The sequence below is a fragment of the Alligator mississippiensis genome, chromosome 2, assembly GCF_030867095.1.
Source record: "Alligator mississippiensis isolate rAllMis1 chromosome 2, rAllMis1, whole genome shotgun sequence".
In the NCBI taxonomy this organism is placed as follows: Eukaryota; Metazoa; Chordata; order Crocodylia; family Alligatoridae; genus Alligator; species Alligator mississippiensis.
The window spans coordinates 193673567-193688543 of NC_081825.1; the positions used below are offsets into that span (position 1 = coordinate 193673567).

At 37.0% G+C, this 14977-nt stretch overlaps 1 protein-coding gene across 14 annotated transcripts in view; it reads left to right on the plus strand.

Moving 5' to 3' along the window:
• The window catches only part of SOX6 (SRY-box transcription factor 6), a 532213-nt gene that overhangs the window by 186099 nt on the left and 331137 nt on the right, over positions 1-14977 (plus strand). For all 14 annotated transcript variants that reach the window (XM_059722632.1, XM_059722633.1, XM_059722642.1 and 11 more), the window contains one exon: positions 2059-2302. In XM_059722632.1, the coding sequence (XP_059578615.1) occupies positions 2059-2302 (244 nt within the window). The remainder of the gene's footprint in view (positions 1-2058; positions 2303-14977) is intronic.

Consider the following 14977-nt stretch of genomic DNA (forward strand, 5'->3'; position numbering starts at 1 on the left):
GTTGTGTTTAATTAGGATTGTGAACTATTATTCATTGGTGCAGTTTGTAGATGAAATTATTCTTAAGAGACATTTTCAGTTCTGGTTTTGTGTCATGATTAATTTATACTAAAGAAACAACCATGGCTGTTGCATTGGAAGAAGCTTGTTCAGTTTGTAACAGGAATGGTGTTTATTAAGGAGGTGAAAGTCAGTGGAAATCCTTTATTGTGATTTTTAGTTTTAATGCTCAGTTTACAAATCGCATAAAACCATATTAAGTTTATTTATGTTTTCGTGTGAATGGTTAAATCAACATGAATTTTAATCAGGAAAGTGGAAATAAATTTCTTATCTTACCGTAGGTCACAGAAATAGAAACCAGAACCCCTTGAAATACATAGAAAAATCAGCTCTTAGCTTGTTCCTTGCATCACAAACATTTATTCTTTCAGTGTAGTAGGATGGTTAACACTGTTTAAAATCATTGGTTTTTCTCATTGACAACTTTAATATTGGGCTCCCACTTATACTTAGTGAGGTTCCCTTAAAGGAAATACAAACCTTTTTTCTCCTACTAGTATCAAGTTTAAGAGGCAGGATTATCACTATTTATAGAATGCTTTTTCTAAATAGGTATCAGCATTTTAATGTGTTTCAAAGCACTTCAAAGCTTGTAATACTTTTATTTAGAACTGTGCATAATTAGATTAGCTGATCCTATATTCATTTTTTTCATTGTAGGATACTAAATCTGAGTCCCCTCATTAATTGTGAGAAATTTAGCATTAGCTGTTAAATCCTATGTGAAACATGGGCTGGCTGCTATATAAAAACTACTGTTTAAATTGGAATTAACTTAATTATTTTTCTTTGCACTTGATATTTCCTTCACTGTAATATTCATGAAAGCATGTGACAGATTTGTAAATTTAACTGTTAGTTTCAGATTTCCAGACCTTTTAATCAGTATTTATTTGTCTGTAGAAACAGTACTAGCAAGTTAATGATTTGCTAATTTGAAAAATGCTCATGTGGTTTCCTATGTTAACTGATTTGTGCATTTTTAAAGAAATGGTATGAAATCAATTATTGTTAAAGAGCAATTAAGGTGGAGATCTTATTCCTTAGTTCCACAGCAATTTCAGTATTAAAGATATTCTAAAGTTACTAAAAACTGGCAAACTGGCAAAATGTCTTATATAATATATTTTAGCTGTCTTTTCAGGTTATTAACAGCTGCTATAATAGTTGCAGTTAGTTTCATTAGAGAATTTATAAATGCATTTTAGAATTTTGAATTGAAGTCATTTATAGTTTAATTCAAGTACAGGGACTATACTCAAGCTGTGCTTTGCATATGGAATGGCATTAAGACACTGTTATTGGGAAAATGACATTTTAAATAAATAAATAAATATACTTATTTATTAGAGTTTTATATTCACATTTAACCAAATTCTTTTCAAAGCATTGTATCTTGCATTTGATGTCTAATATAAAATAAATATAGAAATGTAATTATTTTGGGTAGTTAAACTATAGAAGATTGCCTTAAGATAAATTCAGTAAACCACTTACAGTTCCTTGACACCCTTTACATTAATATCTCAGGACCTTTTCAAAAGATACTACTAGATACTAAATTAAAAATTAGGAAAAAGTGTTATCTTTTTTAGGAAAACTGACAAAACAAAAATACTTATTTGGAATAAGTTGGCTGATGCCCTAGAAAGGAAACCAATTCTTAAATGTAAATCTATGAAGGAAACCAATTCCACATGCACGGGACAAAATAAACAAAGAGCCTGGGATGTGATCATGTAAACTCCTTATCAAAGATGTATATCCAGATGGCAGTGTTGTATAGAAATATCTTTAATGCCATGTTCAGAGATTCTGAGGAGCCTGTTTGTTGGCCAAGGGCCTGATCCAGGTCCTTCAAACCCTTACTCCTTTGAGTAGTCCAATTGACTGCATTGGCACTGCTGGAAGACTAAGGACTGTCTCTAATGTTGCATATTTAAGCTTAACCTTAACAATAAAATCTTATGTTTGCCATCTTTTGTTGTCTTGTAGAAGAATGTCTTCCAAGCAGGCCACCTCTCCATTTGCCTGTGCAGCTGATGGAGAGGAAGCAATGACCCAGGACTTAGCATCACGAGACAAAGAAGAGGGAAACAATGATCAGCATGTGACCTCTCATCTGCCTCTGCACACCATAATGCACAACAATCCTCACTCTGAGGAACTACCGACTCTAGTCACCACCATCCAACAAGATGCTGAGTGGGACAGTGTTATCTCAGCCCAGCATAGAATGGTAAGTTTCTTACTTATAATGGTTGCTTTCTTAAAGTAAACAAATTCCAAAAATGCTTTGCCTTTCCTTTTGAAACTTTCTAATTAGTAAGATGTCAAAATCGGTAATATGTCAATATTAATATGGTGTAATTGTAAATTACAGTTGTATAATCTTATTAAGTATACAGGTCTATTTGAATGAGGTCATCTGATGAGTTCACCTTCAGGAAGGAAATGCATCTATTTTTCATGTTTTCAATCATCCTTTGATTTATTTTATAACCTCTCTACCTTGTATACTTTTGCATTAATTTCAGACAGAAGAGTGTAGCTCATAACTATCTGTCATCTGCAAGAGTCTACACTGAAGGAAGAAAAACCTTAATATGTTTCTAAAGTAGGAGCTGCTCCTATTTATAAAATGTTTTCAACTTCAGATAATAAATCTTATGTTAGTTTCTTCTCTGAAACTCACCAAATATAGAACATTGATAGTCTGCCACCCTACCAGGGAGGTTGACATCTGGGGTGACACCACAATTCATTTCATTATATCGGAAATTACGTCTTTTTTTGTGAAAGGTTTAAGGAACTGGTAATTGCATATCAAGCCTTTTCCCTAAGAATTCAAATCCCAACACTTTTGTTGACAATCAAACGTTGTTGCCATCTCCTTTGTGGTTTATATAAGATGATTTTGGGTTGTCAGTTCTGGATAGACATCAGTATCCCAAAAATTCTGTTATGATTTAAATTAGTTGGTAGTTTCAGCAAAGGCCAAAAGGTGAATGGGCATTCTTTCTTTGAATTTCTTATCCTTATATTTGTCCCTTCTGAACAGAACTAAGAGTCTTGTTACATGCTATACTTTGAGCTGCATAAATGTTTATTGGTATTAGTCTTAGCTTGAGTTTGGAGCAGTCACATGTTCAGGCCATCAAGGGCGGGGAAGCAGGGAAGGGACTTGCTTGCTATGTACAGTGCTGCAGTCCAGCAGGGGTGGCCAGGCTGGCAGGCCTGCCCCCTGTTCCCCTCCCTTCCCCCCAGACAGTGCAGGCAGTCACTAGTAAGGGGAGGAGGAGAGGGAGGTGAGCAGGGATCTGGGGTGCTGGGGAGGGCGGGGTGTTTACATTAAAGTGTGGCTTACATGGCTACACCTTAGTATAATACAAGCTTCATAACACAGAGATAATCCTGCCCTGGAGTGGCATAACTGAGCGACATAATGAGCACTTTAAACTAGTTTTGAGTGTCAGTGTGCGGACAGTCCAAGTGTTAAGACCTCCAGGAGCTGCCCAAAATTACTGTGCAAGAAGGCACTAAAACACATGGACCTGGTAGTTGCCCATGACTTTTTTCTTTGGGTGTAGAACTCTGTTCTCCAGATTCCTCCAGAGAGAGGTAGTTAGCTGTGTTTGTCTGAAGTCAGGGCAGATTTGCACCTTATAGAATAAATAAATTGGGGATGAATAAGCTTTCATAAGTAGAAGCTTACTTTATCAGATGTTATGAAGGGACTGTAGGAAGCAGAGCTTCTAAATAGAAAGCAGTGATTACAATACAAATGATAGGGAAGAGGGCAGAAAAAGAAGGGGGCACTTTTGGGAGAGACAAAGTGGGTAGGAGAGAGAAAAACAAGACAGTTAATGCACTGAGGGAAACAGGGTTTATAGAAGTGAATCCAGGTAATAGGACAACAATCTGTAGTATTGGTCTAGACCATACATAACCCAATCCATTCTGTGAATTACATATTGTTCTGCAATTTCCCATTCAAGTTTTTTAAAGCTATCACCCAAGTATATGCTTTTTGGTAGATAAACAACAAAAATACTTATTTCATAATTTGTTTAGAAAACAACAGTAGTAATGTTGGGATCCTTAATTCAGGCAGATTTATGATTTTTGGAAGGAAGGTGCTAAACAAATACTAAGTATTTTTGTAAAATTACTAAAACTTAATAAGAGAATATTGTTGACCTAGATGATATACATAGACCAGGAAAATGCTGTCCAATCAGTGACCCATAAATTGTCTGCAGAACCTACTGTGGAATCACTAAGGGTCTGATGCTGCAGTCTCGAAGCAAGCAAAATTTTCATGGACTCATACTGAAAATATATTTGGCTACCTTTTTGTTACTTATTAATAGAAAACAGTGGCTTGGTTTGGGAAAGACAGGCTATGTTAGTCACAGAACACTAAGGTGCATTTATTACCTAAGTGATGTATATATACTACTTAGACAGATCCTAATTTACTTATATATTTTCTCAAGAAATGCAATAAGAAACATATCACAATTATTCTCAGATAGTTTCATTTTACTAAGGAAACTCAGGTTGACTGACTATATTGATAATTTCAATATATCTATATATAAAATGCAGCAGCCTTGTTCCTACTCATTCCAGCGGACACATGCTCTGGGGGAGGTAAAGTTTCCGAACATCATTGCTGTTGATGAAATGACTCTGTGTCCTGTGAGAAATGAATTCCCAACCCTCTGGGAGTCCCTTGGGTATAGGCTGTTCATTCAGGTTGTTGCTGAGTTGACCCAAGTCAAAGTATTTGAGCCTCACATGACATGATCAAACATTCTACTCACACAAATTAATTTAAAATTATTTTACATTTACAATGGCCAAATACAATTTCTATGTTCTTTCTTTCTGAATGGCTATCATGTCAACACTTGCTTTACCTCTGAACAGCCACAAGCCACTCTCCCGCCTATCATATTTCAGAAACAGGTGCATGTACTGTGCTGGAGTGACTTAGCAGTTTGGGTTCCCTGGTTTCAGAAAATACTCCATCATATACTTAAATAAAGTTCCTGAAAATCATTTGTTGTTCCCACAACTCCCTGGGGACAAATCTAGCAGTCCCTATTTAGGCAGATCTCAGCTGAATTAAGAGGAATTTTTGCTGAAGTATGAGCTGGATGTGACTTGCATGGCCAGACCAGAAGTGGAAATGGACATTGTAAGGCTTTACATCAGACCACTTGCATTTAGTACAGAACTATATTGTATGAAAAATGATTTCCCAGTTGGTCTGCTGTAAAAACTGGTACAGTTTAGCTAATTTTGGTAACTTTGGTGGTCATAACAGAAGTTGAAAATATTTTCAATTTCTTTTTAAATATTTAATGACAACTGTGTGAAGCTATCACTCTGAACAAGGTGCTTAGTATTTTTAACAAAGAGCTAAATTATGCTTTCATCTTTTTCATGCAAATGTCATTAATATCCTGCTAACTGAATTGTTATACAAGTCTGAAACTGCTCTGCCCTTGTGGCAGGCATTGATTCTTCTGGCAAAGGGTTAAGAGAGTTCTGCTGACTCAATGTGAAGGGTGATCCTTACCCAACCCTCAGGCTAGGGGCACAAATTAAACATAAACTGCTGTAAGTAATCAGAAACTGGTTCAAATCTGTAACACAACAGAAGTTCAGTGCATGTAAATCACTTTCAAAATGGCCAAAACCAGTTTAAGATAAACCTGGATGGATGTAGTATCAGACTTAACTGATTTAGGTTAAATTGGTTTATTTTCTGTTCCATTTCCCCTCCAGATTCAAGCTGTCTGCTCCAGCAGAGCAGGGAGGAGGGCTCTAGTGCCCACCAGCTTCTGGCCTAGTCTACTGCAGGCATGTGGCTGCATTTCTGGATTCAAAGGCGTAAATTTCTGTTCACTTTCTTATTGGTTCAATCTGTGCAGCCAGATTAACCTGCAAAGACTGAATCGATTCAGCCTCAGGCTTTTTCACTGTTTGTACTCAGCTTCAGAGTTCAGAGTGGGTCTCTTAGGGGAGAGAAATTCTAACGGGTAGGCCAAGCAGTTGTGAGATAAGAAGTCTAGGAGCAATCAAATGTGGGGAGAAGACTTCAGCAGCATGCTGTTAATTTCTTTGCTTAAAAAAAAAAAGCTGACTCCACAAGGGCAATTAGTTTGGGATGATTTCCAGAGTGTAAGCTTTATTTTAGAGCCAGTTGGGAAAGACACCTGCTTATAACTTCCTTCACTGAAAATAAGAACCATGGTGGCACCACTAACATGCACTCTGTGGGTAACAGTGGTAAAGTAAAAGGGTGCTGCATCCTCATATGTTGAGGAAAATTTTTGCCTTTAATATCATCTCTAATTAAGGATTCAATTCTGAATTAACTGTGTACTAAAATTTAGCGAAGACCACACTGGGAATTTGTGAGAGAATATGTTATGTAGTAGGCAGCCTGATATGGCTCTGAGAAGAAAAAAGATACTGCAACATGAAAATTTGTCTGAAAAAAAAATGTAGATGTTTCCAGCATTTATTGCAGGCAACACTTCCTATAACATAAGATACCTTTAAATCATATTGTTCATTATCTTAAAAAAAAATACCACACTGGCTAGAAATGTTTTCAAACTTTCACTCCCTTTTGATATCAGGCATTGCTTTCCACTGAGTCCTTTGTGTATTCTGAATGTCTGGAAGCCAAAATATTTTGTTTTAACTCCCACTCTATAGTATTTCCCAGCTGTGTACTTATACGGTGTAATAAAAGGATTTAACAAATGGGAAATAGCAGCTGCGTTTGGAAATTCCCTTTGTGCTCCCTTTTTATTTGACAGATTCAGCAATGTGTAACAACTGTAACGTCAGACCTGTAATGACTTACACTGCAAGTATCAGGTCACCAACCAATTTGATTTTACAGGCGGGAGGGCAGGGGAGACGAACCACTGGAAGAATCTGGGCTTGTAGTTTTCTGTAGCTGCAGCTGAGCTGGAGACATTATCACTTTATTTTTAAGTTTACCTTAAGTGCTTTGACCTCCAGCAGTTTTGATTTCATTTCTGTTTATAATTGTGCAAGAAAATACATATAATTCTAGGACAAGAACCTAAATACTCCATTTTTAAAATACATGTGGGGGAGGAAGGAAGGAAAGGGAGAATTACAAAAATGGTGTTGGCATGAGGGTGCAGAAGCCACGCTTCTTTCTCCCATGTGGGAGGGATTAGTGAGCGGGACATATCATTGAAGCTTGTAAATTGCATTCAAAACCTGATTTCCTTGTGGCAAAAGATTGAGAGCAGTTGGTGCTACAGGAACAGGAGCATGGAGAGGAGAATCATAGACTTAAATACTGTGGCTAGATTTAAAAAGTAGCTGGATAATTTTATGACCAATAATATTAGTACTGGTAGCTAGCCATATTAAGAAGGTGGTAATCATGATTTGTACTTCATATACTGCAGAGGCCAGGAAACCATTTCCTCTCTTGCACCTCTTCTACATGTAGAGATTTGCACAATTTACAAGGTAAATTATAAGGCTTATATCTTTGCTCTGAAATATCAGGTACAGGCAGTGTGAGTGACAAGCCACAAACATAGATGAGCAAATGGTATGATCTACTATGACAAATTGTATGGTATGTTCCCATGGTTCTAAGTGCTAGAGATGAGCTGACCCTGGGGTCCTGAATTCAAACATCTTTAATCTAATCAAATTTGGTGTCTGACTTAGCTTGCAGGATCCTCTCTGTGAAAGGACAGCAAAGAGCAAAGGGCCGGACGTTGGCTGCTGCGATATCCCCGATATGAATCATGGTTTTTGGAAGATGTAAAGGAACTGCAGTAGCCCTGGGGACAATTCCTCTTTGCAGGATCAATGTAGTTGACAGATGTGGCCCTTTCACTACTCCTCCTTGATCCCCTAATTCCACAGCATTGCAGTGGCTGGTACAGGAATATGGCACAGGGAGTGCTGTGAGCAGGTGGGGGAGCTGTCATAGTTTTTGCACTTCAGGTATTCTGAGATGTGGAGTCATCCAGAGACAGTCATGGGAAGACCCATAGCAGAATGAAACCAAAAGGAGGGATGTGATCTGAAAGAAAGGTACTGTGCCCAGGGGATAGAAAACAGATTTGGGGATAATAGCATTTACAGTATTAAACAGCCTTTGGAATTTCATCTCCTTGGATTTTTCTGTCAAATAAGAACACTCATATTTTTTATAATAATAATGTCAACTGCCTATATCCATTGCATATTTCATGTTAAGCCATTATGTGTGTGCACATGACTCTCATCATTGGCAATGTGGGTTTTGTACACACAGATGGAAGAGACAAGATCCCAGACTGTCTATTGTATTTGCTATGTTTTAGGCAGTTTTTTAAGTCAACGATTGACCAATTTAAGTTTCTATAGCTTTGGCAAAACGATTAATGTGAGAAAGATAACAGAAACTGGGGTTGTTTATGTCAGTCTCAATGCCTCAGTGCTGATAACCAGAAACAAACTGATACTAGCTTTCCCTGGTATAAAAGTAGTTTTCTTTTAGAAGAATGTACGTTGGCTCACGTTTTTCAGAAGAGATAATTCAGTACTTTTCAGAAGTATTAAGCTGTGTCATGGCTGCTTTATATTATACTGTTATGTACGTTCTTGGCTTCAGATTCTTCAGGTTACATTTTTAATTGATTTGGCAGCTATGTACAGCTATAAAATGAACCTAATTTAAACACCCCAAGTTCTAGCAGTTGCCCCCCAGTTTTGCAACTTCAAGTGTTTTTACTGGCTCCGTCACTGTAAGACACCATTATTTACACAAGCAAATCTAAGTTTGGTGAACATCAACTGAAAATCCACTATTATAGTTGTAATATTCTTTAGAGGGTGCCAGGCAATGACTGTGGAATAAATATCTAGATAAACAGATAAACACTTTCACACATAATTTCACAGATGCAAAGTCTTAGTGCTAAAAGGCAAATTGCACACTTCATTCTATTTTCCCTAAATATAGAAATCACTATGGGCAAGTGCATTGGAAAAAGGGTAGAGAAAGGTATTTTTTCAGAGGCTAATATTGGTACTGGAGTGGTCACAGATTCTGCAGACCTTTTGGCATGTATTTAACTTGACTTTAATAGGACTATGTATGAGCAGAAAATGAAGTGCATGCTGAAAGTTTTGTGGGATAAAGGAGACTGGATTGGAAAACCATTGATTTAAAAATAATAAAAAAAAATATTCCTTAATAAAATGCAGGGTAATATTTTTTGTATAGATGGCTAAAAAGATGCTAAATGTTGTTTACTAGGGAATCAGACTATATTTTACACAGAAGTGATTTGTACTATTTTAACTGATTCATGATACTTAACGTTTTTTAATATACAGTTTCTTTAAAGATTCCTCTGATTTGGAAGAATATTGTTTAAATTGAACAGAACATCACTTGAATACCTCACAGAGAACTTCTAGGTCCAAATCTATAGACATCTTATCCCTTTCACTTATTGGAACATATCATTTCAAGCAGTGCCTGAAAAGTTTTTTATTCAGTTCTGTATATTTACAATGTATTTTTCAAAAGTAGAAGCATTAGCATGCTCTAAATTGTTTGATTTTTTTTTTCCTTGGGCAAGAAGGAATCAGGTATGCATGCTGATTAACACACTCCAGTCATTAACATGTGATTATGTGGGCTGCATATTGAGCACCTGCCAAAAGATAAAATCCAGCACTTTACTACATCTGTGCAAGGACTTTTTGCATTTCTTTTGTACTTTGACAGCTCAAGAAAAAATCAGGCTTTGGTATCTTTGTTCAGCATAATAAACTGTGTACATAAAGCATCTTCATGGAGACAGAAAAGATACTTCATATTCTTATTTTAATCTATGAGGCCATGAAAAATCCAGTGATTGGGACTTACATAGCACTGAGTGTAATATGAATCTCCTAATGTACTGTATCACTGACATTCGCATGCAGTTTACAACATTCCTGCATGTTTATAAGGATTATCTGTTCTGGAATCCAGCCAATATTCTCCTAATTTGCAGCAGTTTTATGTGATACCTTTATGTCTCATAAATGTCTTGTTTTTATTTCAGTCTCTCAAATGTTTCATCAGTGTCTACCTTAAAGAAATACAAGTAGTCTCTGCATCAGGCTAGTTTGCTGTGCACATTCCACTGCACAGTAAAAAGGAACACAGAAAACATGTATGTAGTACATGCCATGTAACTATATAGAAAGAGGCATGAATGTGTTTGATATTGCTAAAAATATATTTTTATTCTGAAATGATGGCATGTTTTACAGTGGAATTAACTTTACACTGGACCAGCAAAAAGTGTAATATGAAGAGGTTCAGTGTATACAGGGTGATCTAGAATACTCTGACCACAAAAACACCATTTTACTTGGCTGCTTCAGGCCACATAAGTCACAAAGTGTTTAAGTATCTATGGGCACATCTACATATTGTCCTAAAGCGATGTAGCAATGTGCTGTATAACTGCACAGTGCGCTATGGTGATGCAGTGGTCACATGTGTCTACATGTGATCAGCAGTTATGTCGCTGTAGCGGTGTGCTCCACTGGTATAGTGCACTGCCACAGCAATATAGCAGTGAAATCTATTCACCATGAACACGGTGCAGTAACCACCCATACTAGGTCATGCTTTAGTACTTTCTTTTGGAAGTACTAAAGCACAGTGGCGTAGCAACATCGCCATATGACAGTGTTTAAACACACCTTATATACATCAGACAGGAGTTGGTGCTAATCAATTGAGTTTAATGTTCAGGCATTTTCAGTTTCAAATTAGATAATAATAGAATGCTAAAATCTCCTTCTGTGGCTGTTTAATAAGTATATGCTTCTCAGAGATGGCTTCACCTTCATCAAGGCTTCACCTTGATGCACAGAATATAAACAAACATTTTAAAGTAACTATGTGTGAAAGGCATACTCTTGAATGTACCGCTGAATGTACCTAAGGTCGTAGTGGACAGCATTTTCCCTTATTCACTTTTTTTACTAAGAGAAGATTTACCTAAATGTAATGGGAAGGGCACAGCATGTCTTGGTGGCATTGAATCTATATTGCCAAGCAAAAAGCCTAAAAATATATGATATACTGGATTCAGAGAAGTAAAAGAAATCCTGCAGCACTTGGCCCTGATCCATTAACATATGAGCAGGATATCTTGTGAAGATGGCTGCATATACCATGTCAGTGACCATTCACTTCTGTACACTAAAACCACTCTCTGTTCTGGAACATGAGCAGAATATACCTGCTCTTATTCATAGGAAATGGTTTTTAAGCAGAAATGATTCAAAACTAGAAGCTTTTATCTGAAATTCCCTTTACTTCAAATTTGAGAGGATCAGTTTTGTTCAGTTTTATTCATCTGTAGTTTGAAGGGATGACTTTGATTGACCAAATTTTAGATGAAGAAGGAAAGACCCTAAACTATTTCTTCCACATACATATCTAATCTTGCTTTTAACACTTTTATCCATTGTGTCACCTTAATCTCACTATACTGTCTTATTGTCTTATTTTCATACAATCTTTATCAAACTCAGTCCTTTTTCCTTCTTATTTTAGTCGTTTATTTCTGGTCTTAGAGCTAGTATACAGAGTGAATATGTTGTATTTTACTTTATCTTATTGATTTTTCTTTTAAATATCTAACTAGGGCCAGAATCATGTCCTTGCTTAGCCTGCATTCATTCCCTCTCACTCAGGGATATGGAGTCCATAGAAGCTTTACCTGAGTAAATGCAGAGTTAAAGATTTCAAGTTTTATTATACTTGTCACCATTTGCCCTCCCACTTTGTGTAATTTATCTAGGCTTTCCAGCTGAAATTCCTTTGAATAGCTTGTAGCAAGCCATTTTTGAACAGCAAAAATGAAAATGTCAAATCTTTCTTAATAAAGCTTTTGTTTTTATAATCAGATGAAAATTAGAAATTATAATTCAGATATTTCATTTCTCTTCATTCTATTTAATTAAAGTCATTACAATGGAAAACCTTGTTTAATGTAGTGATTGGAAATGATTTAGTAAACATTTGCTTTCATTATATGTTAACTCCGATCTTGCTCCAAGTGCCAGCATGCTGCTAGTACTTGGAATAAAAAACACTCTTGATATCCAACTTTCCTGGGGTGTTTACATGTGTCCCATTCAATGCAGAGACAGATAAATATCAGTTTTTAACAGGAAACCCCATCCTCATGGAAATAAGCAATGCAACCAACACATTTTATACTTCTAATATTTGTTTTCTACTTTTCCTGGCTATTCATCCTAGTGAAGTTCTATAGAAACGTTTTGTGTTTCTTGTTGGCTACTGAACAGAGTAGGATTAACAGACAGCAGCCTACAGTCAAAGTTTAAAACTAGTTACTTTGAAATTATTAACTAACACTTGACCCTAATTATGTGAGGGTTTCTGCCTATTGTTTCAGCTCTCAATACTGTCTCTTCTCTGATCATAACAGAGCCTGCAGGATTCCCATCTGGGGTAAAATCTGTGTTCCCTAGACAAAACAAAAACACAATTACATGGGCTAGTATTGTTCCACTACTAGTATCCCAAGCTTTCTGTATACTTTGACCCTTCTTCGCATCTCTGGATTTGTAACCAGTGGATCTAAGCATTTTTCCAAATGTGAGCTTAGCCACAACCCTTTTCCAGTCCTGAAGAGAAAGCTATATGACTTTAAAGAATACACACTAGGGAGGAGTTTTCAGACACCCTCCTTTTGTTTTCTACCCCTACAACAAAGTAAAAATGCAGAATGCTGGTGTGACGTGGCCCACCAGCAAAGGGGCCAGGGATATTTCACCCTGACTTTGCAGAACCTATTTCACTTTGAGATGCAGAATCCAGGGTGTGGTTTCTCTTTTTCCTGCTTAACCTTTAAAATAAGAATGTGGGTTTCTGTTAGCATTAATGGGAATTGTGTTTGTACTAAAGGCTGAATATACCAGTGACTGTTTATGAAAAATAAGTGAGTATAAAAGACAGATGATTTTTTTTTTTTACTTCAAAGGTGAAGTATAAACATACTGTATGTTGGAGGATGTCAGCTGCGTTTCTTTTTGTATTCTGCCCTACAATCTTTCACAGATGGAACTGTCATTTTTTGTGTGAGTTCTGTTTTAGAAATGAAAGAGCTTCATAAGAATCACTTTTGGTTGCTTTGCAATTTTGTCTGCAGACACTGAGATCAGGAATAAAGGGCCAGATTCTGATACTTTACTCCTGTCAAATAGTACACTACTCCATGACAAGTCCCACTGAAACTTACTTCTATGGAGTAAGACAATACTTGACATGAATAAGAGTGCTAGAATCTGATACAGAAGAAAAGATTTTTATGGTGTTTGAAAATTCAAGTTGCTCATCAAATTTATCCTTTCAGCAAAAATATATTTTCGTGTTTGAGATTTTTTTTCTTACTTATATGTGATAACACTAATGATTTAATGAGAAATGGCTAATTTAAGATATAGGTCCAGTTTTCTTCATTTTTAAAGGAAAGAATTGTAACTATCTTTCAAATTTGGTAAGTGTGCATGTAAAATGAATGTAAAAGGAATTTTTGTGGGGATTTTTACAATGTATACACCAACTTCTTAATTAAACAGATATGTCATAATATTGATACATATTACCCTAATATAATGGTTTTAAAGGAACCATTATGGAGTCCAGAGTAACTAGCACATAGTATGTCTGCCACAAATACTCCTCATTATGAACATTGTAATTGTTCACTGCCACTCCAACCCAGCCAATAGGCCCATCACTCTTTATTGCTCGCAGATTTCAAGAGCCCATACATGGAGAGGATGCTACCAAGTATAAAAACAGCCAAGGAGTCACAGAAGAAAGGCTTTATGATGCACCAGTGATACAAATTGCTCTTTCTCATCAAAATTATTGGCATCCCTTGATTAATCAGTATATAGTGGTTGTAGCACTCATTCTTTGATAGTTTCTTGCTTTCTGTCTTTTGTTCAACAGTTTATTTCTTGGATTTCATTCACATAAAAAGTTAAGGGTATGGTTTCAAAGATTACTGATAGGCATTTAATCTAGCATAAAGGTGCTTATCTTAGACTGCTAATAGATTACATTGAATTATATCCTATAATAAAGTTGCATTCTTTTGTCTGTCTTTATTTGTATATGCCCAGGGACTGACGAGAAAGCTATGATATCTTACGCAGAAATGTGCTTTTTAAATACTTTATATTAGGCTTAGATTGACTGGTCGTAAAGCTGGTCAGTGTCACAGGGTACCATCTCCAGGGGTGGCTGTGGAACCCCGGGAGACAAAAAATTCTTCTACCCCGCTCTACGAACTGTCTGCCCTTGTCCACCATGTCTTGCTATACTTGGTTGTTTAAAATGTGTGAAGCTGCCCTAGTCTTACTGTTATAACCACCAAGTGCTCCAGCCCTATACCATGCCCCAAGCCTCACAGATGTCATTCTCATTGGTGTCCTCTGTTGATACTCTCAGCCTCTCTCTGGGCCTTCAGACCCCTCAGTCTCTCACTCAGCCCCTCCTTGTATGTCAGACCCCTCAGTTTCCACACAACCCCTTCTCTGGGCTGCCAGACCGCTTGGTCTCTCATGTGACCCGTCTTCTGGGCTGCCAGACCCCTCTGGTCTCTCACTGGTCTCTCCCTTAGCCCCTCAGTGGGTCCTCAGACCCCCCAGTCTCCTATTCAGCCCCTCCCTGGACAGCCAGACTCCTCAGTCTCTCAGTCCCTTCTCTGGGTCCTCAGGCCCCTGGTCTCACTTTCTCTCAGTTGTTATCTGAGCCCCTGGACTCTTCTGAACCCACTCTCTCCAAGCCAGTCTC